At 38.4% G+C, this 27,329-nt stretch overlaps 1 protein-coding gene across 2 annotated transcripts in view; it reads right to left on the bottom strand.

Annotated features, from left to right (window-relative positions):
* Positions 1-27,329, bottom strand: part of ALDH1A2 (aldehyde dehydrogenase 1 family member A2) — a 95,105-nt gene that overhangs the window by 12,875 nt on the left and 54,901 nt on the right. Inside the window, exons 5-8 of one of the 2 annotated variants that reach the window (XM_054565362.1) lie at positions 25,409-25,470; positions 23,274-23,402; positions 23,034-23,147; positions 1,072-1,174 (exon numbers count right to left, since the gene is read on the bottom strand). In XM_054565362.1, coding sequence (XP_054421337.1) covers positions 1,072-1,174; positions 23,034-23,147; positions 23,274-23,402; positions 25,409-25,470 — 408 coding nt within the window. The remainder of the gene's footprint in view (positions 1-1,071; positions 1,175-23,033; positions 23,148-23,273; positions 23,403-25,408; positions 25,471-27,329) is intronic. The other variant, XM_054565363.1, reaches the window with a different exon arrangement.

Genomic DNA, 27,329 nt, shown 5'->3' with positions numbered 1-27,329 from the left:
AACAGCAATGTCTTATCTTTGAAGCTATAAAACTTCCTCTATATTTACATGGAATTGTGTAATAGCATATGATAATTTTCATTTTCATCTCATATACTTCAAGATAGTATTAATAAGTCTGGTGTGTGCTAGTTGCTAAATGACTGACTGACTCAATCCATCAACATCATGTCAATTAGGTGCCTACTCCTCAGGAGGATTTAGTCATAAGAATTCTGATCCCCTTGACAACCAGTATAAAGCTGAAGCTGAACTCTTTGCAAATTCCAAGCTGGGGCTGAAATTCAGGAAATCTGCTTTCTGTTCTCTCCAGTGGTGAAATCAGGGAAGCAGCTCTGCCTGGCAGGATGTGAAGAAGAAAAAGGAAGGCTGAAAGAGATGTGGGAATTTCATTCCCTGGAAAGTTTTTCGAAACAGAGAGACCACACCTGTGCAGAGTGAACTAGACAGTATCCTGCCTGGAGACATGGGGTTTCCTAGGTTACTGTTTCCAGCCTCCCTAAAGTCCTACTGCCAAGGCGTAATCACCTCCAATTTAGCTCTATTCATACAGAACTGACCATAGTGTGTGGTCATTCTGACTGAAAGTCATGGGAACAACAGAAAGGGGTTGGAATGACTAAACAGAGAAGGGGGTGTGGGTCTGGAAAAATGTTGGCAGGGTTAGTGAAATAGATTTTTTTTAATGATCCACCAGGCACACTTGATAAGTTTCAGATTTCTTGAATCTAGGCAGGGAAGTTATATTTCAGGTGTTCAGATGCTCAGAGCATTGGTCTTTCCACTACACAGCACTCACCAAGCCTTCACTCCTTCTACCCTATTCTACAGCATCACACAGTTAAAATGGCTTATTAGTGCCTAGAAAACAAACCCTGTTCAGTTCCCAACTGAGGTGTTCTTCCCCAATATTGAACTATTTTCCCCTTAGAAGGAAGGGTCCATATTCTTCTTCTTGAATGTCCCTTAGCTTCAAAGACCTTTTTCTTAGTGTCCTGTCAAAAGTGGAGACATGAGAGAGCAACAAAGGACAGTGTGCTGGAACATGTGTGAGACTTGTGGTTGACTTACAATCAGCATCTGCAAAAATAATATTGGGACTTTTCCCTCCAAGTTCCAGAGTTACTCGCTTCAAATTGCTTCTTCCAGCTGCTTCTTGGATAAGCTTTCCAACCTGAAAGGAAATGGAAGAGAGGTTTTGCACAACATGCAGATGAGATGGCCAATGGCCAGGGCCAGCTCGGGGCAGCGGCGGTATGCAGCAGCAATGGATCCTGCAAAGCAAACCCACCCAGTGGATGACATGGGAACAGCTCCTGGGGTCAACTTGGACGGACAAGATATAAGTCATTGCCTCAGTGACTAGGAGTGCTGTCAGCTCCTTCCGAGGCTGCCTCAGCTAAAAAGACCTCTCTTGCCCAAGGGCACATCATCCCCTGGGTGTGCCACATGCACCCACTGATGGTGGCAGCGGTATCAAGGCCCTGCCCTTTCCATGCACCACATAACAACTGCGAGACCACATATGCTCTGCCAGGCCGCATGCGGTCAGCTGAGGCCGTCGGGCCTGTATTGCAGCTTGACTTCCCGTGTCCACTCGCCTTCAGCAGAGAAACCTAGTGAATGACCTGCACGCCAAAGACACCTCAGGGACTTCTCCTGGAGGACCTGACCTCCAACTGGGTGCTGCTCCCCTGGAAGGCAGAAGCCACTTTATGGGATGTGCTGAGCCACTGTGGAGCTCAGACGGGCGGCTTGCTCTTGAGATGAGAAATGTTACTTGTGCCTGAATCCTATCGAAAATTAAGTATTTTGAAAGTCTGGTGAAGAGAAATGCTTAATTTACGTTTGATTCCTCCAGTCCCTTGTTGAGATCCTCCAGGAGGACTAATAATCCCTCCGGCAGTATAGAGCTGTGGTTAAGAGATAAGGCTCTGGAACCTGAATAAATTTTTTTAACGTTTACTTATTTTTACTGATTCTATCTACTGTTCTCACTACTGTTTCATCTTAGGAAATTTATTTAGCGTCTCTGAGCCTCAGGATTTCCTCCTCTGTAAATGAAGCTAAAAATAGTATCCACCTCAGTATTTAATAGTCCTGAGGATTCAGTGACTTAAGATATATGGCCCTTATAACCAGACCTGGCACACAGTAAGTGACTACACATGTTAACCACCTGCAGGTGTGAGAAGCTGGGGCTCCTCTTTCTCCACCTTCAGTGCAGAGAAAGGGAGGTGATGGTAAGGGGAGGTAACCTAGACCTTCCATAGCGGGTCTTGTCTTGCATCTCCAAACCGTCTGTGCGCATCAACTGTGTCAGGAATCACTGGGGAAACTGTTTCTCTGACTTCCCCCCAGCCTCCAGTACTACTCATTAGCTGGCTTAATTGCTTTGTGTTTTTACTGTAACTCTATCTCATGGCGAAAAATTTTAGAAAATATGCCCTCATGCTAAGGAAACCTAACCTTGAGATAAAATTAGAGTCTTAGTTTACAGAACACTGTTATCTACCAAGGGGTTGAGAAACACTACCTCTGACCCTAAAGATGACTGGGCAGACGTCAGCCAACCAGCCACATTGCCCCCTCCCTGCCTCGCCAGCTCATCTCTCTTCTACCACAAGCTACACTGCCTAGGAAGACAGGCTAACGGAGGCCCTGTTCTCAAGCAAGCATGCTCTCTCTCCTTCAGGAAGAAAATAACGTGAACACAAAGGAAAGGAGAACCTGGTCCTCTGTTCCAACAAGAGAATGTCAGCCGAGTGAGAATTATGACTGCGGCCTGAGACCCGCAGCGACAGAGGGGAAGCCGGCACCTATAGGCAGCTGGAGCAACGGCACCGTGGCACATCTCCGAGAAGTCTGTGTCTACCACTGCCTGTGCTGAGGCATCTTAGTGTGTGTATGGCTCTCTCTGTCCTGAAGAAACCATATTAATTGATGGGGACTCATTTTAAAGTCTAGGAAGATAGACAAGCGCTGTCTCAAAGAAGATAATCCCTGGAAGTCATGAACATTATTATTCATTGTATTAAGAAACTAACATGTATTGACTGAATCTGTATCAGACATTTATATGCATTCACTCATTTACGGCTCTCAAAAACCATAAAAAGTAGGTACTATCTCATTTCAAAAGTGAGCAATCTCAAGAGTTAGAAGTTAATGGATGTTAGTAGGTTACCCAGCTGGTTCCAAGCAGAACCTGTCGGACTCTGTGCAGGCTGCATTGACAGCATGAGAGTGAGCTCACTCCCTCTCCTTCCCTCCCTTCCTCTCAGCATTCTTTCCTTGCTGCCTTCCTTTCTATATATACTGAGCATCTGATGTGTATGTCATACCACCACCACCTCATCCCTGAACTCCAAATTCATTTCAAAGTGAGTAGAAATACCACCTTTTGCAGACACAAATGATGGTCACAAGTTAAAAACTTACGTTCTGCCTTCAGATTGACATTTAAAAAATAAGCAAAAAATCAGAAGAAATCACGGATTTTACACATTGTTAAATGTATAAACACTGAATAAATGTTTGGGGTTGGTGAAGAGGGTGCTGGCCAGGCTGGCATTGCATTTCTGTTAGCCCTACCCCCTGACCTTCGGCGAACTTTCTATGGGCTGATATATATATATATACCCACATGGCTACAATAATTATACAAAAATCTTGCTCAGTCTCTAGTCACCAGAGAATAATACTTAAGAATATTTTTCCCCCTGTCAATGCTTTGCCAGCTTTTCCTTAGAAACCAAATTTGTGCTAAACACTGCAAGGTAAATCTCAGATGAATAATGAATGCCTTTCCTTTTCGTCTTTGGAAGAAGGTCAAGTTACACCCAGCCTCAAGAAAGAACTGGATGTGTACGGTGACTGGAGATCCACTTCTATCTGGAGTAGTCTCAGGACAGGATACTCTGAAAAACCCGATTTCACCAGTCTCCTTCATTCAACACATACTCCTGGTTCTCCTGCTGTGTGCCAGGTGCGATGTTGGGCACAGTCTCTTAGCACAAAGGAACTCACAGCTAAGAGGACTCCCATGTAAACTCAGCAGGTGCTCAATAAGTGCAGTTTTGCAGTTCACTTAGAGGAAAATATGGGTCTGATTTAATATTAGATCTGAACAGATGAAATTACTGTTCTGTAGCACTTTGTTATGACCCACAGTCAGACAGCTCTGGGCCTTACCCATTAAATTGGGCTAGGGTGCAACAATCTTCATTAATTATGGGATCAGGCATTGTGTACCTTCCCATGACATTCTCAGTTTCCAGGTCAGGCTCTCTTTGGAGAATATCTTACTACTCATGAATTCTCCCTGCCAGTGGAGTGAGGTTAAGTGACCCCAAACAGGAGGCATGCCTCATTGTCATTATCATGAGGGGGAAGGGGTGATGGGGAAGAGAGCAGATGTAATTCCAAAGTAACTAATTCTTAATAGGAAAGAGTAATGTTTAAAAACAGTGAGTTCAAGTGAGAACTGACTCTATGTCTGTTTATAAAACATGATAGGTCCTATGCAAACCAACTTAAAACTATCATCTATATAAATACCATGTGAAGGTTCCCCAAATTAAAACTTATGGGGTTAAAAAGTCTAAGAACAAACGAAATACGGACATCAAACTAAGGCCTGGGATTCACTGGGACACCTTAAATGGAAAAGTAATAGGTAGGGTTCCTTGGGGATATGTGCTACACTGGTCATACACCCCTTAATACAACACATGACTAGAGGGTAAAAGTGCCTGGTGAGATAAGTAAGGCTGCAAGGATGTTCAAGTCTTCTGAGCGGTTAAAAGTCAAGTCAACAGGGACAGACTTAATAAAACCAAGCCCTATTCTAATCAAACAGGTGATCTGTAAGATAAAACAGATAAACACACAGTTTAGGAAACATACAGTAAGTAAATATAGGTTAAAGAGGGTAAAGGAGTAGAGACCAAATTTTGAGTTCGACATTATCTTTTTTTCCCAATCAGCAAAGATTTCACAATATACTCTCATTATACCTCCTGCCCTATCTCTGACAACTTGGCTAATTACAACTATGCTCAGGCTTATGGACTACAGTTTGGCCCATAGAAGTCAGAAGACCTATGTACTACAAACTCTGCCTTGGCTCTTAACCCATAACCTATCTTCTGGTTGGGAAAGCCACTTCAGCTCCTTGGGCCTCAGTTTCTTCATCTGATGAGTGAAAGCACAAGCCAGGCAATTCACCTGTCCCTTAGGCTCCAGTTTGTTGGCATTAAACAGATGCGGAGGGCTCCCGGAGCCCCTGCTCACTCTGAGAGTCGGTCCACAATTCTGCGTCTTCTAGCCTTATGGAGCAGAAGTAGTTTTTCATAGAAGCACCACAGCCACACTGAATGGGAGAAAAATCTGATCTTGTTTTAGTTTCTTGCATAGAGCTCATCATTAAAAAAGTGATAGTGTTCCTATCATGTGGTTTCCTAACTTTGCATTCCCCGCAGAGTCTCTCAGCTGTATCCACGTAACCCACACAGGCAAAGGCGGGGAACTGGGCTCCCCCACACATCACAGAACTGGGCTAATTCTCAGCAGGAATGTTGGCACAGCTCAACTCTGACTCCCATCCGGGTTCTGAATAGTCTTCAAGACTGATTTCAGGAGTATCGCTGGATGAGGCACAATGTACCAGAACTGTGTTCACGGCTATGCAACAGGGTAGAAATCAACCTGGCGTTTTGCATGGAAAATAATTGGTTATACAGGATTAAAGAGAATAAGAATGGCTTTCCACGCCCTTTATTCAAGGCTATTTCTCCCTGAACAAAGTTTCTAAAGTTGGGTAAACTTTTTCTTTTTATTCATTAATTATCCATAATGGGATGAATTTCTTCTCAAAATATTTCTTTTTCTTGATTAGTTAATTACACATATTAGGGTGAATTTCATCCCATAAATATTCCACTTTTCTTTAAGTATAAAAATCTCTAGTTGGGATCTCGATAAGCTGGTTGAAGATTCCTGCTTTCTGCAATATATTTTCATTTCTTAAACCCCAGATTGACTCTATGCTTCTACCCTCCTCTCCTTTCTTAATTGTCATTGTTGTGCTCACTGGTTCCAACTGTGATGGAAACAGAAATGCCAAACATGTATATTATTGTCTATTTCTTGTCTTTCTGTAATATTCAGAAATAACAGGCCAAATCAATCTGCTCAGATGTCCACCAGAAAGTAACAGGACCATGGCATCTACGTAGGTCCTTTAAGTGGTAACAGCAATTTCAAAACTTTACTGTGAAATGCAGATTATGAAAACCAATATAGCCACTAACTACATTTCCAGCCTCTTTCCTACTATTCCCACCACTACACGCCCACCACTCCAGCCACATAAAACTCTGGCCCCTCCCAGAATATGCTGGTCTTTGTATACGCGGTTTCATCTGGAATGCCTTTCCTCCCCTTGTTTACTTGATAAACTGAGTTTTTCAGACCTACCTCTGTCACCTCGCCTGAAAAGCTAGCTTTCCAGACCCACCCTCTCCACAGGTCTTGGGATCCCAGCTCCACTGATCCCACATAACTGACACACTGTCTTTCCCTGCAGACTGCATTTGTGAGCAGAGGGACTACACACACACACACACACACACACACACACACACACACACACACACACACACACACACTGCGCGCTCACGATTTTCAACAACATTTGATGAGTCACTGGGCCTGGCCGTGACAGCTGCTCTTGAGGTCTCTGCAAATCAGAGAACACGAAGTCTTTAGAGAAAGAGAGGTGAGAGAGACTGGAACACAGGGCACCTACTTTCAAGGCTTAGCTTTGCCACAACTAGCAAGCATGATTTTTAGCTTTCCTCTTCTTACTTCCCTTTGGCATAAATGTCTGCCTCGTTAATGAAGGGTGTGGCTTTGTGGTTCTGACTTCACACCGGAGTTCCCAAGCACTTAAAAGCTTTTTCTATGCCTGGGCTGTACTTTCAGAGATTCTGATCTTTGTCTGGAGTTGGGGACACAGGTGTGGGTATTTTTTTTTAATTCCCCAGAACATTTCTATGTGTTGCTAGAGTTAAGAACCATGAAATTAAAGACTCTTTAAGGGCATTTCTCTCACACTGTCTGTAACCTTTCATTATTGGTTCTATTTTCTGACTGTTTTACATGACCATTTATTGAGCACCAATTGCATGCTGCTTGTTCTCACAAACATTACTTTACATAATCTTCATGACAACTTTGTGAGGCAAGAATCATTACCTCATTTTAGAGCTGAAAAACAAAACAAAACAAAACAAAACAAAACAAACCAAGACTCACAGAGGTCAAGCAATCACTTGCTAACAGGTACCCAGCGAGTAGCAGAGGCAGGAGTGGATTCCAAACACCCACACCAAGCCCCGGGCTCTTTGTGCTCCTTAACAGTTTCTCTCTGTGGTTCCTACTTCTCTTCTCCACATGATCTCCTGGAAGTTAGGTGTCCCCTGCCATGAATAGGATCCTGATAGCTAAACACACTACCCACAACTAACCGATACTCTAGATCGAATGCCCTGTATACTTAGCCATTCTTTTGTTACATATGACTCTCCTTTCCTCTTTCAGATAAATTTTTTAAAAATCAAGTTTGGATTTTTTTCAAGAAGCCTGATGAGTAATACACAAGTCAATGCTATTTCATGTTAGTCCCACTAACTTGGCAAACTACAGGGTGGGCATCTTAGGACCTATTCATGCTCAGCCTAAACCTGAGGAGAGAAACCTACATACAATCAAGGAATCTCAGCTAGCAGGCAGAGACAGAAGCATACTTCCTCTTATTCTTCAGTACTCAAGTTTATAGTATTAAAGAAGAAACGGAAGAAAGCTAATGATTTACAAACTGTACCTTCAATGGTACTGAAACATTAAACTGGCATATTTGATTCAAATGCTAGATATTTACGAGTGAACTCATACAACCTTAGAAAGAGGCCCCTTCGCTGTTTTTAAGAGAGTAGCTAAAACTGGAGCACACGCCTTCCCCGCCTACAAAGAGTGAGAGGCTGCACAGAGAAGAGACTGACCTGACTTACTACTCAAGCCGCAGAGAGGGCGTCTGTATCGTGCACTTAGGAAATGAAAGGGGAGCCCCAGCTGCGTAAATTAGAATCAGTGATAATACAGCTGTTAGCTACAAACATTTGTTTGGCACGAATCAATCTAGACTCTCCTGTAGTTCGCTTTGATGGTCTCTCTACTATCTTGTTGACTAATGATGAAATCATGGTTTGTTAATCTAACGGAATAAAGAAAACACCATACAAAGCAAAATGCAAACTGTTCTCCTATACTTTACTGAGGTTGTTTATTGACTCTGTGTTTGTTAGAGCCCTTTCATATCCACTTATTAAATATTTACATGTATTGCCTATGTATTTAGCTGCATAAGTAGAAATTAATTCTGTCTTTAATCTGAGTAACTTTATTTACTTTTTAAAGGCCTTTTGCTAAAGTAAATGGAAAGCAGCCACCTGAAATAAGCTGCTTGTTGCTGACTGTTACAGACATTTTGTGATGTACCAATAGGACCCCTTTCCCCAGAGTAATCATTACAGGAACCATGTTTAAATCCATATTTAAGTAACATGTTCCCCATGAAAACATCTCTACAATGTTCCAAGTAGCCTAGAAAATTAAGAAAGGATGGATGGATAAAGAAGTAAAAAAATATAAGCTGAAAAGGCGTTTGAGGATTATGTGATCATTTGATTTGCTTGTGAAAGGTGTCTATCTGACACCATCAATATGGATAATTATAAGTTGGCTTTCATATTCTAGACGAACGCGTCTCCCTTGGGTCCTCTATTGTTTGTCAATGATATCATTCCAGAGAAGAAACTAAGAGATATTCCAGAAGCCACAAGATTGGTTCTAGTCCAAGTGAATGTAAGCCTCTCTAGAGAGAGAAATATCAAATGTAGACTCTGTCAAAAAAATTTAGCTGAAACTTCCTCTATTCACACTGCTATAAGCTACCTCACTGTGTAATTCTAATAGCAAAACACTTCACTGGACCACCTTCCACCTCATTCTTTTTGCCAAATTTTCTCTTTTCTCTCTCTAAGTTTCCCCATTTAATATCTGCATCTTTGAAGACTGCACATTTAGCTTTTACTGTTCTTCTTATGAAGATAAAAAATTCCTACATTATATTACATAAAGCTACAGTGAGATAACACTATGTACCTATTAGAATGGCTAAAATTAAAAACCAACCATATCAAATGCTGGGAAGAACGTGAAGGAGCTGTAAGTTTTATACATTGCTGCTATTAATGCAAGGTGGTATGCCCACTTTGGAGAATAATTTTGCAGTTAACCTAATATTATCTAGCCATTTTATTCCCAGGTATTCACCCAAGAGAAAAGGACACACACACACACACACACAAACTTGCACATGAAATATTCCTAGGAGCTTTTATTTGTAATAGTCCCAACCTGGAAACAACCTGAATGTCTTAAATGTCCATCAACAGGTCATTGGATAAACAAATTGTGATACAGCCATAAAATGGAATGCTACTCAGCATAAAAAGAAATGAAGGAGTGAAGTATTAACATATGCAACAACATGGATGGATCTTAAAATAGTAGTATAAATAAAATTATTGAATAGATTTTAAAATAATTAGAGCTGAAAGGGAAAGAGTTGACAAGTGAAGCGAAAAAAAGAAACAAAGAAAAGCAAAAGGTGGTGAAAATAAAGATCAGAGGCCAAAAAAAGATACGACTGGAACTGAAAGGAGGCAACATTTGAGAGTATGAATCTGGACAAGAATATTGTACTCATTAAAGTAGTCAGCCAGTTCTCATTTACCTCACAGAAGGTGGAACAAAATCATTGTGCTAACGATTCACTGGGTAGGTGGGAAGGGAGGTCATTTCTGGCAGAAGAAATGGCATTTGCAAAGTCATAGTACTGTGAGAGGGGACTGGCAAGCAGTCTGGGAAGTCTAGAGAGCAGGGGAAGGTACAAGCGCAAGGTCACGAAGCAACTTGTCTGTTGCCTGGAGGAATTTGCACATCCAGGTAGAGATGTCCACTCTGCAGTTAGACATAGGATTTTGGAGCTCAAAAGAGGGGCTAATACTGATAAGTGAGCCATTTCAGGGAAACATTCTAAGTGAAATATTAGTGTTGACTTACTCATTTGATTACTTTCACATTGGTAAATAAAAATCAAATGGATCAATTAGATTACTTCAAGTGGAAAATCTTCTATACTGATGGTTTTATAGAGAAGAGAGTTGGAGAGGGAAATGGTGGTTAATTTGTTCAGAAACCAATAGTTATGACAGAAGTAAACTTTGGACCTTGTCTTAGGAATAGTGCTTTTATGCAGATAAAAGCTAAGTGAACAAAAATTGCTTATAGAAAGAAAATCTAACCAGCTAAGCCTGGAAGTTAAAATTTTCTACAGATTCATCAATATTTTCTACAAATCTCTGTGCTTCATTGAACAGCCTCTCCACATAATGGTCCTGAGGACACAATGGTGCCGTGCGATGGCATTAGATCTGTGCTAAACCTATGTAATCCTCTGGGGACCATGCCGGGAACACAGAAGAAGTAGAGAAGAGAGGGAGGAATAAGCTCATGAAGGAGTCAGCTGTCTTTACCAAGAATCAGTTCACAAGTTCCTGGCACACAATAAGAAAACAATTGGATGGAACAGGAATCTTAGTTCTAAGATTATCAAAGTCATCTCTCTTGTAGTCAGCGAGCCTGTTAGTGCCCTTCCGGGCTCTCAGGCTGCTCCAGTAGATGAGGTACAGGGACGTGGGAAAATGTAATGAACTACACACAGACTGAAAAGTGGCAAAGGAATTGCTTGTTCATGAGGTGTGGCTTATGGAAATAAGTCTTAGAACTTTATAATTGCATTGCGTGAGTGAGAGCCTCTATCTGAGAAACACAATCAAAGCAGACCTGCTCACGTGGCAATTTGTTCCCTATGTTTTCAGTCAGCTGTTTTCCCAAATTACCAACACCGTATGTATAATTTTGTAGTGTGTATGAACTTTGGGAAATATTTGTAAACTTTTAATAAAATAGTGGCACTTTTTGTTTCTTTGTTGAGTGATTTAAGGATGTAGGGAATGCTTTGGAACATGTCCTCACTTTACTACACTGATTTTGAATTAATTTCTTTTTTTCCTTCAGGTGCTTAGGAGAAAGATTACTGCTAGAATGGGAACTATGGACACAGCAGACAATATGCGTGGTACCTGTCAGTTTACATCAACATTTCATTTTAGCGCAGATTAATAAGCTCAGAGCTATAGTTTTTTCCTTCAATGGGTCTGGGAACATGGTCTGGAGTGTGACCCAATGATTTAAATTGTATATAAACTAGTGATTCTTGAATGTTAATGAACACAAAAATCACTAGAAAACCTTAATAAAATGAGAATTCCTGGGCCCTATTTCCCAGTGTTCTGAGAAGGTGGTGCCAAGAAATCTGCATTTAAATAAGCAACCCTCCTCCACCACCCCTCTCCATCACTGTAGGTGAGGTAGTCCTTGAACAACTACTGGAAAACAGTGGTAGCTACATTACACTTTACCACAAAGGAATCTCTCCCTACACCGTAATTCAGTTCTGGCAAATTCAGTGGAAGGAGTGGCCCCCTGTCTAGGCCATAGCAGAATCATAAGTGAGCTCCTTAATAGGTACAATAGGTACCAAGTGTCCTCATCCAGCACCATCTCTAAACCCAGTACACTGAGCCACTTAAAGAAAAGGATTCCAAAGCAGTTTATCCAAGCAAGCACCTGGGCAATCTTCCAGAAAGTGAAATAGAAGAGCAAAAACAGAAACAAAAAAGCCCAAACATTTACTAGAAGACAGAAATATTTGTAAAATATTTATAAAAGCTATAAAACAAACAAAAGGAAAGTAAAACTGCCAGAGGCAAGCAGGAATTAGTTTTTGATAGACATATTCTTTACAAATGGAAGTTTCAAATTCAGCTAATATTTACTGAGTTTTTACAATGTGCTAAGCAATAGAACTGGAACTTTCAAATACATTACCTCAATTAATCCACAAATAAACCTGTAAGGACTTATTCATAGCCCCTCTTAATAGATGAAGAAATGAGAGTTTGGAAAAATTAAATAATTTGGCAAGGTCAAACAGCAGGAGAGGTGTGTTTGATCCAAGGTCAGTTGAATTCGACCCTCTTCTATTATTACAATACACTTCCCTGAGCATAAATTGCTATACATTTCATTTAAAGATAAACAAAAAACAATGGCACCTAACACTTACTGACACTTTGCTAAGAACCAAGCCCCGTTCTAAACACTTTAGATATTCTAGCTCATTTCATCCTCACAATCCATGGATTAAGTATATTCACCCCTTATCTACAGACAGAAAATTTGAAGGCTGAGAAAATTAAATATTAATAACATGTACAGTCAAAAACACCACACAATCATTGTAGAAGTTTAAATTATGTCTAGTTCTTTAATATGGATATGACATATCTTATTTAATCTTGATTGCTTTTAATATGATTTAAAGATGGCATTTGGAATTTCCTATTGAAAAAGTGATGATTTCCCCTAGTTTGTCTAAATAGAAGAGTATGGTGTGATACAGCATTCCTTTAAGCTTTCATTTTAGCAAAAGAATGAAGAGCACTTTATTTTTCTTCAGTAGATTCTAAATAAAGGATTAAAAGAAATTTAAGCTGAACTATGTTAAAGCTTTTAACGTCCTAATTTCATTTAAAATTCCATGAGAATTCCATGAGAGTTGGTCATTAGATTGATTATTAACTATTCAGCTCAGTTATGGTAAGCCACTGGATAGTTTTGTAGATGAAAATTAACTTGGCCTGTAGGTGAGAGTAATATAATTTGAGGATTAGAAAATGATTTGTGAGACATAAGGGAAAACCTGGTATTTTACCTAATTTCTGCACATTTTTGTGTCCCTTAAAAATTAAATACTTTCACTAGAACTCTGGGATTATGTGTTTAGCCATCACTGAACATCTGGTGTCCAGTGTTGGCTCAATCTACCAAGTATCTGGGGCACTAGGAAATCACACACACACTAACCCCTCAACACGTCCCATCTGTCATGGTTTAGGTCCTTAAGGCTTTTTTTCCCCCTCAACCTCTGTAAGGCTTTTTTCACTTCTAGAAGAAATTTTTAAGGATACACACTGCATCAGTATCCAATCTACAGCTCTGTTAAATGCCTGTTAAAAGTAGAGCTGCCTGAAATGACAAAAGATGAAACTGCATTTGTTATTGAGAGGCAAGAGTGAAACCTAAGTTCCCATTTTACATTCTAGCCAAATATGTATGTATTGAGTGTTTTGAAAGTGCTGGTCCTTAATATCAGACAAGGGAAATGATCCTGAGAATTGAACGATACCAGTATTTGTTGATTATCTGCCAATATCAAGCAACACATTACTCACAAGGGTCCCCCAGCTGGGGTTTGCACTTTGGTTCCCACACCTCTACAATTTCATTTTCTCTAAAGAGAATAAGAAAGAGACCTACATTTTTCCCACTTGTGAGTATTAACAGCTGTAGAATTAAGGTGCAGAATTATCTTTTTCCTAAATAATGTTGTCTTTGCATGAAGTAGCTTTTCTTTTAAATTTAATGTCTTCAACTAACAATACGTCTCCTTAATGCACAGATACATTTGAAAAGCATGTTCAGCAAGAGAATTTTGGTTCTAGCTTTGATCTTAGAAAACATCTTCAAAATCAGGAAAGTTTTAAGTAAAGTGGCGCAGAACTATTTTTCTCTTCCTTCACACTCCATACACACCACACAATATTACTGGTAGTTAGAGTTCACAGGAACTAATATACAATCACCTGGGTTAGATTGAACTACACAAGTTCCCTAAGGTCTAGCATTGTATGTGATATTTAATAAGTGGTCAATAATGTTTGTAAAATTGACTTAAGATTGCTTAGGTTTAAAACTTTTAGGTCCTGTATCCCAGAATGACAGATGGAAGCATAATATATCAAATAAGATGTAAAGATGCTAAAGGTGCAATTTTAAAGTAAATTTTAGGAAAAAAAATTGAGTTAGAACTGCAACCTTTCAGAAATAGATACCTGTGACCACACTTTGAGCAAAACAGATATCACTGAGAGATTATCCTTCCTAAGTAACCCCTTTGCTATGTGATTCTTGGTTTTTAATGATTCTTTCCTCCAATGGGAAGGTGTATAGCCTCTTATCCTGAGAGGCAGTGTAGCACTGTGTTTGGAGGACAGGCTCTGGATATGACTCTCTCAGGACCTGCAACATAGAAGCATGTGACCATGGGCAGGTAATTTAACCTCTCCCAACCACACTTGGCTCACCTGTGAAAATGTAGTAAAATGATATATGCAAAGCACTTAACAGGGATCTGGCAAAGAGTAAGTGCTCAATCAATATTTGCTATTAATAAGCACAGTTAAAGCCATAAATGCTTTTTAAAAATCACCCATTTTTAATAGTTTTATTGAGATATAATTCACATACCATAAAATCCCCTTCTACATAGACAATTCAATAGTTTTTAATACCTTCAGAGAGTTATGTGACTGACCAGAGATACTACTGTGATCCAATTTCAGAATATTTCACCACTCCAAAACTAAACTCCACATCTATTAGCAGTCATTCCCATCCTCCGCTCATTTCAGCCCCAGGCAACCACTAATGTACTTTCTGTTTATAAATTTGCCTATTCTTGACATTTCATATAAATAAGATCATACAATATGTGGTCTTTTATGACTGGTTTCTTTCATTTAGCATAATGTTTTTAAGGTTCATCTATGTTGCAGGATGTATGGATACTTCATTCCTTTTTTATGGCTGATTACTATGCCAACACATGGATATAGATATACTACAATCTGTGTATCAACTATCATTTGATGGATATGTGGGTTGTTTGTACTTTTTGACAATTAAGAGTAACTTTTCTGTACAAGTTTCTGTGTGGTGTTAAGATTTTGTCAAATGCTTTTTTCTGTGTGTATGGAGATGACTGTGTGATTTTTGTTCTTTATTCTATCAATTTGGGAGTATGACACTGATTTTTGGATGTTAAACCAACATTGTATTCTTGGGATAGATATCACTTGGTCATGGTGTATAATCCTTTTTATATGTCACTGAATTCTATTTGCTGGTATTTTTGTGTCTATAATTAATACAGGATATTGATATATAGTTTTCATGCAATGTCTTTGTCAAGAAGGTCTCTACTCTTTGACCTTAATTTTTTAACCAAGAGTTATTTTCAAAGGCTTGACTTGTAGCATCTTACTTTCAAGTTCATCTGCCTCCCCAATCCCTCCCCAGTACCCACTCTATTCCACTAAGAGCTTCTATACTCTTCAGCCTCTAGTTGTTCTTTTTCCCCAATTCACTCTATGTATCCACATTCTATGGACCTATATCAAATCCCTTTTTCTCTTCAAGCCTTGCCAGACCACCCAATCCCCAGAAACCTCTCCCTTTTTGGGATACTGATGTCATATTACAAACTAATAGTTGGTTACTGCTTACAATGTACAAAACTCACATTTCATTTAATTCTCACAAACCTGAGAAGTTTATGTACTTACTATAAGCCAATTTTGTACAGAATTAAGTGACTGGTCCATAACTGTATATCTACAAAGTTAAAGATATTAAACCCTAAGCTTTTGGTGGCAGGAGAAAGAAGAAAAGTGCTCCATTTGATATATCACTTTCTAGCTCTGAGATTAAGCATTTATTTCTCAAATTCAGTCTTTCCTTCTTCATGTATCTAACAAATATTTATAATGCATGTTGACTACACATCATATACTACTTGAGGTAGTGAAGAAAATGCCTGCAGGATAGACTCCAAAGAGACTACTACCCCACACCCAAATTTACCTCTGGGATCAAAAACTGTTATCTTCTGAAACTAAAGCTAAAAAAACAACATTAAACTGATAAGCAAACCAGCTTACCCAAAGAGATTAAAAATGGGTTACTTATTGGACTATGGCACTTTATATTTTTATTGTTTTCTTTCTATTACTATTTATCCTCCCTATACCTTCTTCCACCTCTACCTACCCCCATAACCGCTTGCAAGGAACTAAGGCATTTTAAAATACTCTATACCAAACGAACCAAAGACTTTTCTGAATCTAAATGTCTTTAGAGTTGTATTCTTAAGATTTTAATTACATCAACTGAAGTAAATAAATTTGTGACCTCATTGATGATAATATATCCAATATGTGTCAATGATAAACCATGGAGGTAAGTGATTATCTGAAACCTAGAGAAAGAAATCATAGAACAATATCAAAAGTAATAAAATAATGCAATGGGGCTTCTGCTTCTGATCAATTGTGCAGTAACTGGCACTAGGCTTGCCCTTTCATTGTGAACAACTGGAAAAGTAAATGAATTTCTGTTTTCAAATGGGACATCAAGCAGTATGGGATTGTGATTCCAGAGACAGGAGAAACAAATAAGGAAAGGCTCTTCTCCCAAAAGACTTTCTAGATTGAAACATGAAGTGGCTGAGGTGGCTAAAATGTAAAGAGCTTAGTACCAAAGGGAATGAGGTCCAGAAATCTGTGTGGGAGTTAGTCCCCTTGGGTCTTTGGCTGAAAGCTAAGCAGGGAATACATAAGGTGAGGCTCCATGAGACTAAATAAAGAACAAAGACCAAGTGATCTGTATGCTGAATAATTCCAGAGCTCATACACAGCTGGGAGACATTTGAGTTCTGACCAGCCAGAGTGGAAAAGACCTTGTTCAACACTGGGAGCATTCAACTGAATCACCAGGGGGATCTCAATTTAGTAATCTCAGTAAATTTTTCTGTGTTAGTAAAAGATAACCTAGTCCTAACAAAGTTTAAAATTACATGTCATAGAGGTCAAGTTGTACTTACCCACCTGTTAGAAGGAAAAAAAAAAGGCCCAGCACCTTAAAAGAATAACAACAAAATTGATTTCTGGTGAAGATGGAGTCATAGGTAGACACACTTTACCTCCTCATGCAACCATAGAAAGAATTACAACTAAATCTCAAAACAAGTAACACCTAGAACCCTCAGAAAATCAAGCTGTATGGAAGTCAGATAACCATAGATTTAAAGAAGCCACATTCATCCAGATGGGTAGCAGGGGCAGAGTTGCAGAGATGGGAGGAGAGGCATGGAGACATGGAGAGGTGGTGGTGGCGGCAGAATAGATGATCCCACGTTCATGTGTGGTGGATAAAAATCGGGAGGGATATCTTGGGAGCGAGTGATCCTAGCCCCAGGCCAGACTGCACAGCCCAGGGTTCCAGTGCTGGGAAGGTAGATCCTCACGACTTCTGGCTGTAAAAACCAGTGGAGGTTGGGGTGGCAGAAGAAACTGCTGGATTTTCAGGAGACTCAGCTTAAAGAGCCAGCATGGACTTAGAGTATACTCGAACTCACCCACTCTAGGATTCACCACCAGGACAACATCTGGAAGGGAACCAGCCACATACAGGGAGTAGGTAAAGTGACTGGAAACACGGTGAGTACTAGGCAAACCTCCAGAAGCCAAGCAGCATCATTGTCCCCTCTCTGAGCACACCCCCCACACACAGAGCCACAGAGCGGTGAAGTGGGTTGCCCCGCCCTGGTGATTACCTAAGCCTCTGCCCGATGCAATTTCCAGGTGCCTTTTCTACAATAGGCCATGCTACTATGACAGGGAGTCAAGGCAGCTCTACCTAATACACAGAAACAAACACAGGGAGATTGCCAAATGGAGGAGACAAAGAAATATGACTCAAGTGAAAGAGCAGAACAAAACCCAAGAAAAAGAACTAAATGAAATGGAGATAACCAACCTAATATGTGCAGAGGTCAAAACACTGGTGATTAGGATGCTCAAGAACTCATTGAGTACCGCGACAACATAAAAGAAGAAATGAAGGTTACACTAAGTGAAATAAAGAAAAATCTACAGGGAACCATCAATGGAGTGGAAGAAGCCATGATTCAAATCAACAATTTGGAACAATTCCGGAACAGCAGGGATAAAAAAGAAATTTAAAAAAAAAATTGAGGATAATATCAACATCTGAATCACAGGGATGCCAGAAGGAGAAAAAGAAGAGCAAGAAATTGGAAACTTATTTGAAAAAGTAACGGAAGGAAACTTTCCTAATTTGGCAAAGGAAATGGGCATACAAGCCCAGAAAGCATAAAGAGTCCCAAACAAGTTGGACCCAAAGAAGACCACACCAAGACACATCATAATTAAAATGCCAAAGGTTAAAGATAAAGAGACAATCTTAAAAGCAGAAAGAGAAAAGCAGGAGTTACCTACAAAGGAGTTCCCATAAGGCTATTAGTTGATTTCTCAAAAGAAAATTTGAAGGCAAAAGGGACTGGCAAGAAGTATTCAAAGTGATGAAAAGCAAGGACACACAACCTAGATTACTCTAGCCAGCAAAGCTATCATTTAGAATTGAAGGACAGATAAAGTACTTCCCACAAAAGGTAAAGCTAAAGGAGTTCATCCTCACTAAGCCATTATTACATGAAATGTTAAAGGAACTTATTCAAGAAAAAGAACAAGATCAAAACTATTAAGATGGCAACAAATTCACAACCATCAACAATTGAATCTAAAAAAAATAAACTGAGCAAACAACCAGAACAGGAACAGAATCAGAGATATGGAGATCATTTAGAGGGTTATCAGCTGGGAGGGGGAAAGGGAAGAATGGGAGAAAAGGTGCAGGAATTAAGAAGCATAATTGGTAGGTACAAAATAGAGGAATGTTAAGAATAGTATAGGAAATGGAGAAGCCAAAGACCTTATATGCAGAACCCACTGACATGAACTAAGTGGAGGTGAATGCTGAAGGGAAAGGGGTATCTGGCAAAGGGGGGCAAAGGGGGAAAAATCAGGATAACCATAATAGCATAATCAATAAAATGTATTTTTTTAAAGAGAATAACAACAAGAATCACATGTTCAGTAATATAATGGCCACAACGTCCAGCATCCTTTCAAAAAGTCACAGACATGAAGAAAAAAGAATATATATATGAAGAAAATAATGGTCAAAGTTTTCCAAATTTGATGAAAACTATAAGCTTATGGATCTACCCATAAACTCACAGATTCAAGAATTTTCAATGAACCTCTGAGTAAAAAAACAAACAAAAAGCAAAATTTCACAGAATCATATAATAATAAAATTGTTGAAAACCAGTAAAATACCATATCTTAAAAGCAACCAGAGAAAAAAACATTATGTACAGTAAAACAAAGATAAGAATGACGGCTAACTTTGCATTAGAAACAGTGTAAGTCATTAAAAAAAAAGGAATGACAAGTAGAAAACAAAAATCAAGATGGGATATTTAAGTGCAACTATATTAATAATTCATTAAATATTAAACAACCAAAAAATGGACATAGAAGAATACATATTGTATGATTCCATTTATATGAAATTTTAGAATGGGCAAAATTAACACAAAGCAGCAGCAGTTGCCTGGGACCAAGGGTGTTAGCCACAAAGAGACATGAGAAATCTTTTTAGGTTGTGGAAAAATTCTGTATCTTGATCTGGGTGATGGTTACATGAGTGTGTATATTTGGTACTTAAATGGGTGCATTTTCTTGTATGTAAATCATACTTCAAGAAAGTCTTTTTAAGAGTAAAAAAAAGAAAAATCTTAAATGTGAAAACAGAGATTTAAACCCAAGCAGCCTGGAAACAAGCATTATGTTCTTACTGATTCACTACGCTTGCTACATCTTGTCTGACCTGAAAGATTAGGCCATCCATTCAATTAATACAAGATATTGTGACTTGAAAAAAAAAGGTGCTCAGTTTTTAGACTGACATATCCTTGGATGAAAATGTTATATGCCTAGAATTTATCAAGATATGCTTAAGACGATAAAGTGATGAATGTGACACGACAAGTAAGAGATTTATACCATGTTCTTAAATGAGAAGTCAATGCTGTAGAGAAAGCACTTACCCTCAGCTTAATATAGACAGTAACACCAGTCAAAATTCCAATGAAGTTTTTCTTGAAGAAAAGGTGTTTAGAAAATGGATTTGAAATGTTACCTGAAAGAATGGGCACGAAGAGCCAAAAGGTTTTGAAAAACCAAATAGTAAGGTATCTTGCCGACCACATTGCAACACATCTTTTAAAAGCTAGTAATTAAAGCAATTAGAGCAACCTGGCTAGTGAAAGAACAGACAGAAAAAATTTTGAGTCTCAAAATAGAAACATGTATATATGGAAATTTATCATATAATGTTAATGTTTTATTCAAATGAGCTGCAAAGGGATACGTCGTTTAATAAATGACGTGGAAAGAACTGAATGCTCATTTAAAAAAATAAACTTAGGCCTCATCTTTCATTATACATGAAAATAAATTCCAACCAGATTAAAGATTTAAACAAAAACAAAACCATAAAGGTACTGAAAAGAAAATGTGAAGGACCATTTGTATAATCTTGAAGAGATTTCTTTAAAGATGATAGAAAGCCCAGAAGCCATTAAGAGAAAGACTTGAGCACGACAAGTCTATTTTTTAAAAAATTAGAAAGCAAAGAACAAACTGGGAATATTTGCAAATTCTACAAGAAACAGAAGATTGACATACTTAATGCATAAAGAGAGCTTAAAAACAAAACCATCATTCTAATATGTTCTTGGTGATAAGCAAGTTAATATATAATTATCCATTTGTTTTGCAATTTAACTTCTAATACATATCCAACAAAATAACATACATGTGCATATAAATACACACATATAATTGGATCTCCAAGAATTTTTATTTCAATAGTATGTGTAATAGTGAATGAAGTATATCTGAATGAGGATTAAATTATGACACACTGATGCAAGAGTATTCCATTCAGCTATTAAAAAGAATGAAGGTGATCTATAGAGACAGACATGCAAAGTGTGATGTCTTATTTTATATATTATGATTGCATTTTTATTAGAGAATATTATGCATTTCAAACCTCTCAACTGACTGAACCAGGACCAGTGGATGGTTAATAGAAAAAAGGTTGAAGCATGGGAAGATACTTTAAGTACCTCATTTTAGTTTTAAAAATATGTACATTCATTCTCCAGTCTTTGGATATAGGACCAAGGACTTTTCTTTAATTATGGGTCCACCTGTCCTTTCTAATTAAACCATATATACCGTTAGAATAGCGTTTAAGATGTCTGGTTTCAGTTTCTTTAGAATGGAGTGAGGACTTAAAAACACTTGCAAAGCAATCTAGGCACATGCTTTATCTAGGTTTATATTTTTTATTCAATCTTTTACAATTGCCTTGCTGACTCTTCATTGATTGCAGATTTTTCTTAGCATCTAGTCCTTAGCAAATCTTTTCAAAGCATTAGACTGAGTTTAAATAGGAGCAATAATTCTCTTTTATGCTCACATTTCGGTTTATATGTTTCATTAAAATTTCAAAATTACTATAACTAATACAACTAACAGATTTGGAAACAAGTTAACTCTTGCAAACATAAAATATAATAATCTGTAACCATAAATTAACACTCAGGTTTATTAATCAATCTCTTATGAAATATTTTAACATGAGTCAGTTTAAGTATTATTAGCTGTATCAGCTGATATACTCAAGGCCCTAGACCTGTGCTGTCCAACAGAGAACACTTGAAATGTTGAAATGTGAATTGAGATGTGCTGCAAATGTAAAATATATACCAGTTTTCAAAAACTGAAAACTGAAGATTGAAAAAGGAATGCAAAGTACTGTGATGATTTTTATATTGATAATAATTTGAAATGATAATGTGGAAATATCACATTAAATACAATATATTATTAAAATTAATTCACTTCAATGTTTAATGTGGCTAATAGTAAACTTTAAATTAGAAATACTGCTTTCATTATATTTATATCAGATAGCACTGTTCCAGACCTGGGAACAGCCTTTGTTCAATAATGATGGCATCTGTGAAGTTCTACTTGATAAAGTGATTTAGACTCTCTTTTTCTATCACCTTTGTTCCCTCAATCCAAGACACGTTGGATAACATTCTGTTAGAAACCTCTCTAAGCAGACTTGTGACTCTATATCAGGGATCTATAAACTATGCCTCAGGGGCTAAATTTGGCCTGCTGCCTGTTTAGTATAGCTCACAAGTTAAGAACAGTTTTTGTGTTTTTAAATGGCTGGAAAAAAAAAAGAACATTATTTTGTGAGGCATAAAAATTATATGAAATTCATATTTTAGTGTCTTTCCAGAAAAGTTTATGGGCCTGTGGCCATGCTCAGCTTACACACTACCTACAGCTACTCAGTGTTACAAGGACACAGTTGAAGAGCTGCATCAGACCCCATGCTGCCTGCAAAGTCTACACTATTCATTACCTGGCCTTTTACAGAAAAAAAGCTTGCTGACCATGGCTCTATATCATTCCTTATGCCTCACGTGCATAGTAGCTGCCAGTTGCATCTGCTGGATCTGGTGGAAATAAATAGAAGGAAAGCTTCCATCTTCATCTCTACCAGAGATGAGTTTAATTTCCAGCTCTGTAGCTTGCTCCTGCCATTATTGTTCTTGACTCAAGAAAGTGTTCAGAAACCTAGTCATTGGGAAAGTTTCTTCTCAAATAGTTTTCTTTAATTTGTTTTTGCCTCTGTGTTCCTTTTATTTCAAAAGATAACAGGGTTTTGTTTATTTTTCTGGGACAGGTTTACACAGATGGAATCATAGGAGAGGTTGGAGATCCGTGGCATCAGTGGTCAATGAGGGCCTTTATTTGGAGATTTGCCAGTGTTCCAGCTATGACACCAATGCTGCCCTTTGAGGGCTTGAGTGCTCATGGCTCTTTTGGTGTCTGGCCTCTGAGTAACATTTTCAGTTTTCTTTTAAACCCTCAGCTCATCTGCAGGACTATTCCTCACCCTATGGTTTCGCAGGTACCTACCTCAGTAGACCCTGTGAATGCAATCTTGTCTATGCCAATGTGAGAAGCTATTGCTGCCCCAGCCGTTGGCCCGTATCCTGGCAAAATATTGATGACTCCTGGTGGAAAGCCAGCCTAACAAAACAGAATTGGAGGAAACGTGGCTCGTGAGAGGGGAAGAAGCACATTAAATCAGATATGCTCCAGTGGGCCCCACCCGTAGAGGGAGTGGGGGTCACTCCTGAAGGCAGTTCCTCTTACCTCCTTGATGAGGGCTCCCATGTAGAGTGCGCTGAGTGGGGTTTGCTCTGCTGGTTTAATAACTACTGTATTGCCACAGCACAGAGCTGGAGCAATTTTCCAGGCAAACATCAGCAGGGGGAAGTTCCACTGAAAGGAAAAAACTCAAGGTTGATAGATGGAAAAATATCCTCCGTTACTTTGTTTTCAAGCTGTGACTTCTCAGATTTCTCAGACTAGTCCTCAACATAAATCTTGTCCCACCACAAAGTGTAGATGTTTGGATTTTTAAATTACTTCATTAAGAATAAAATAAGACTGACCTTGAAAATCCAAATTACTATATTCCAACTACCAAGCAAAAGAAATCACACGGTGAAAAGGGAGTCTTTTTTCTGTTTTGTTTTGGTTTTTCATTGTTATTATTTTATATGTTTTTAAAACTAGACTTTGGTTCCAGTGAGCTCTTGTGTTTGAAAACTTTTTCTTGCATTTGTGATTTTTACACCAGGAATTTCAGACAGATATGAAAGCTCTTCAGTGTGAAAGAACTAGAAGAGAAAATTCCAGCTGTGAATTATATTTGTCAATGCATATTTCAGGGTAATGCCTTTTCTTTACCTACATATATTGTCACAAAAACATGATTATAAAAATAAAGTGTGTACTTATTTTATGGGTACACAGAAATTTTAGTTTGCTTCCTTTTTACTACAAAAATAAGCTAATGGAGACTAAAAAATATATTCGGGTATCTGAATTGGGGCCAAAAATGGTTTAAACTAATTTTTAAAAGGGTATTAAGCTTGTATTGTCATAAGTGCAGGCATGAGCCTCAGGACTATCAGGTGTCATTGATAATTTCATTAAGAAAGAAAACAGAAATCTCGGTCCCCTGGCTTCAGCCCCTGACCACAATGTGTTTCTGCCTGAAGCATCTCAGCTGCCATCCTTGAAAGATTCTCACTGGCCCTGGCAAGCTTGCAAAAATATACAAGTGTCTTGCCTTCACCAAACACCCAATTTCTTTTCCCCTTAGTTGTTTATAAACTTGGGAGTCCACAGTGATGTTTTAATTCCATCTACAGTATATAAATCTTGGAGTGCGGTAATTGAGCTGGAGCTGGTTGACAAGCAGCTCTCATCCTGTCAGTGAAAGCTGCAGCTCCCAGAGTCTGGGAAGGGCACGAAGAGCAGGTTTCAGTTCCTGTAATTAAGGTGACAGACCTCACCCCTGCTCTGATCCAAGTGGGGTTTCCCTGGGCAGTGTAGGAGCAGAAGAACTTAAACCAAACCTCTCATTTTCCGTTTTCACTCTAATAAATTTCACAGTAACCCAGAGTCTGGAGATCATGAAAAGAACATTAATACCTCCCCAAAATCTTTGGCCCCCAAGGCCAAAGATTATCTCAACTCTTTCTCCTATATTTTGAAAAGAAGAAAACTTCTTGTCTACAGTGTAAGAGTTTAGCATGAGCCTCCCCTGAAATCCCTGCCAGAATGATTAGCTAGTACTGTTGGAAGATTTGATGATGTTTTGTATAGTGCCAAGGCTGTGTATGAGAGAGGGAGAAAAAGAGAGGAAAGACAATGTTTAATGTTCCAATCCAAACACTAAGCACTACATCTATTTCCCTTTACAAGACACACAACAGCCCGGCATGGTTTCAATTATGACCGTGACGTTAATGGTACTGCTGTGTCTTCTGTAGAGTCTTCTATCTAGATTCTTGTGAAAAGAAACAGTGGGAAAGAATGGAATTAAAAGACCATATAAAACAATATGCTTGGAAAGATGGTGAGTCACAGTTTTAAAAAATAAACAAGCAAATATAACAAAGCATTAATTTTCCATAAGCCGAATGGACATCCATAACCAAGGGCAGGTTATTAATACATTGAGCTTGGCTTTGCTTATTTTAATCATGAGAATTCCATGACTTGAGAACTCAACTCCTGGTAACGGAGCTGAAACCCTATTAACCTGTTCAAATAAGCATTTGCAGGGAGGCTGTTAAAGATATGTCAACAACATGAGCTCAGTTTTTTTCCCCCCAGTAATGGAAAACACACATCGCTGAGATCCATGTTTTATGTATCTTGAAGAGAACTGGTTCAAATGAAAATAAATATGAGACACAAGGAGATACACTCACTGGGATGATCTGTCCACACACTCCAATGGGTTCATGTCTTGTAAAGGTAAAATAGTCTCCATCTGAAAGAAATGAGCATGGTCACTACCACCGAATTCAGATTAGAAGGAAAAAAATGCAGAGGGAGAACTTAGGTGGCAGCAAAAAACAGAAATAAAGTTGAAAAAACATCCTACCCAACTGTATACAAAAACTGGTAGAAGAGCTATTACTTGGCATAAAGTGTCTCCAGATATGGCTCCCAGACACCCAGAGAACTAACCTCTAGGGCAAAACGAAAGACAGGACGATGACGCTAGAAGCAGTCCTGGGGGCGGGAGGGACTACGGGGGATCTGGAAACTGGGAAACATTCAATACTAAATGTTATATTAAATATTGAAATGAGACTTACATGTAGAACAGTTATTTGATTTAAAAATGAGAGGTACCTCAAAATTTTAAATAACTTTCTGAAGTACTAAAAAATTAAGTAAAATGCTATTGGGTAAAATTAAAATGCTAAGCAACTGGAAAAGGTGAGGAGTAAAAGTAAGATCTATTCATATCTCAGCCCAGGTGTCAAATGCATCTCCTGGGCGCTGGAGGAACACAGGCGTATGTTGGCCTATTTCAAGAAGGTAAAAGTCCACTTCAAAGAACATTCCATCAGTAACCTAAAGCCTCCACCTTCAAACAAGCCATGGAAATGAGAATGATTTAATAACCTTGTTTTCCCTACAGGAACAAAAGGCAATTGGAATAATTATCCAGGAAAACCAAATCAAATTACTCTGGAGGAAAATTCCATTATGTTTATCTGAATTATTTTAAATGTCTAACTGAAATAATCAAAGAAAGAATGGCTCATTTTTAGCATAGGGACTTTCATTTCTGGTCCTGGGCAAATTCTTTGTTTTTTCCCAATTGCCAACCTTTTGGCCCTGTCACTGATATTTGTTTTCTCTCTTAAAAGCCTTCCCCCTGGGAAAGCAAAGTCACTGAGTTCATACTCATGAAGAGCATTCCTATTAGGGATAGGTAGGGCTGCAGGTGGGGCGTGTGTGAGTTAGAGGAAGAGAAAATGATGTGACTGATTATCACTGTCTCTCAACATATCTGAATCACTACTACTTATCATACATAATTGTTTTAAATTCAAAATTATACACTTTAAAATAATTAAATGGTTCTCTCTTTCTCCTGGACCTCTTCCCAGAATGAATAGCTATCTTTCTAGTGGATCTTTTTAAAAAACTTTTTTCTTCACACACAAGTATATGCAGCATCCTTTTATCCACCCCCCCTTTTAAACTACAAATGGCATATTATTCACAGTCTTTCATATTTTGTTTTTTTCTACTTTTTTCATATAAACCTAACATACTTAACAGCTGAATGTTATTCCATTGGCTCAGTAATGGTACTACTTATAAAATATCCGGAAGGACACAGAAATGGCTTTCAGTTCAGGTTGTTATAAATAATGCTATAAACATTACCATATTATATATCTTAGTTTTGTGTGCAGACAACTTCAGAATTTTCATAGATGTCATTCTTTACAATGTCAGTTATCCTTCTTCAATTTATCAATCTCCATAAAAATTGGTTTTTAAAATATTAATAGTTGTTAATATTTCAAATTGTTGGGGGTTTTTTTTCAGTAGACATAAATGTGATGTCAAGCTCTACTTCCAGGGAAAGTTTTCCATGAGAAGCAATAACACCGACCAATTGGCTAAAAGAGTTTTATTTCCAAGGAAATCCTTCCCAACTAAATTATAATTTGGCTAAGGTGACAGATTCAGGTGCATAATCACCGACCATAAAAATCAGAGTAAAATGTCAAACTGGAGTACAAATAGGCTGAGAAAAATGGGAATATAAACTGAAGAACAACACAGGTGCTTATTTTAGTAACACATGTGGGAAACTGGAAT

The sequence above is a fragment of the Pteronotus mesoamericanus genome, unplaced genomic scaffold (genome assembly GCF_021234165.1).
Source record: "Pteronotus mesoamericanus isolate MK-2021 breed Mesoamerican mustached bat unplaced genomic scaffold, CSHL_Meso_final contig_164, whole genome shotgun sequence".
NCBI lineage: Eukaryota > Metazoa > Chordata > Mammalia > Chiroptera > Mormoopidae > Pteronotus > Pteronotus mesoamericanus.
The sequence above is the reverse complement of the archived record's forward strand: the minus strand, read 5'-3'. Positions and strand labels throughout refer to the sequence as shown.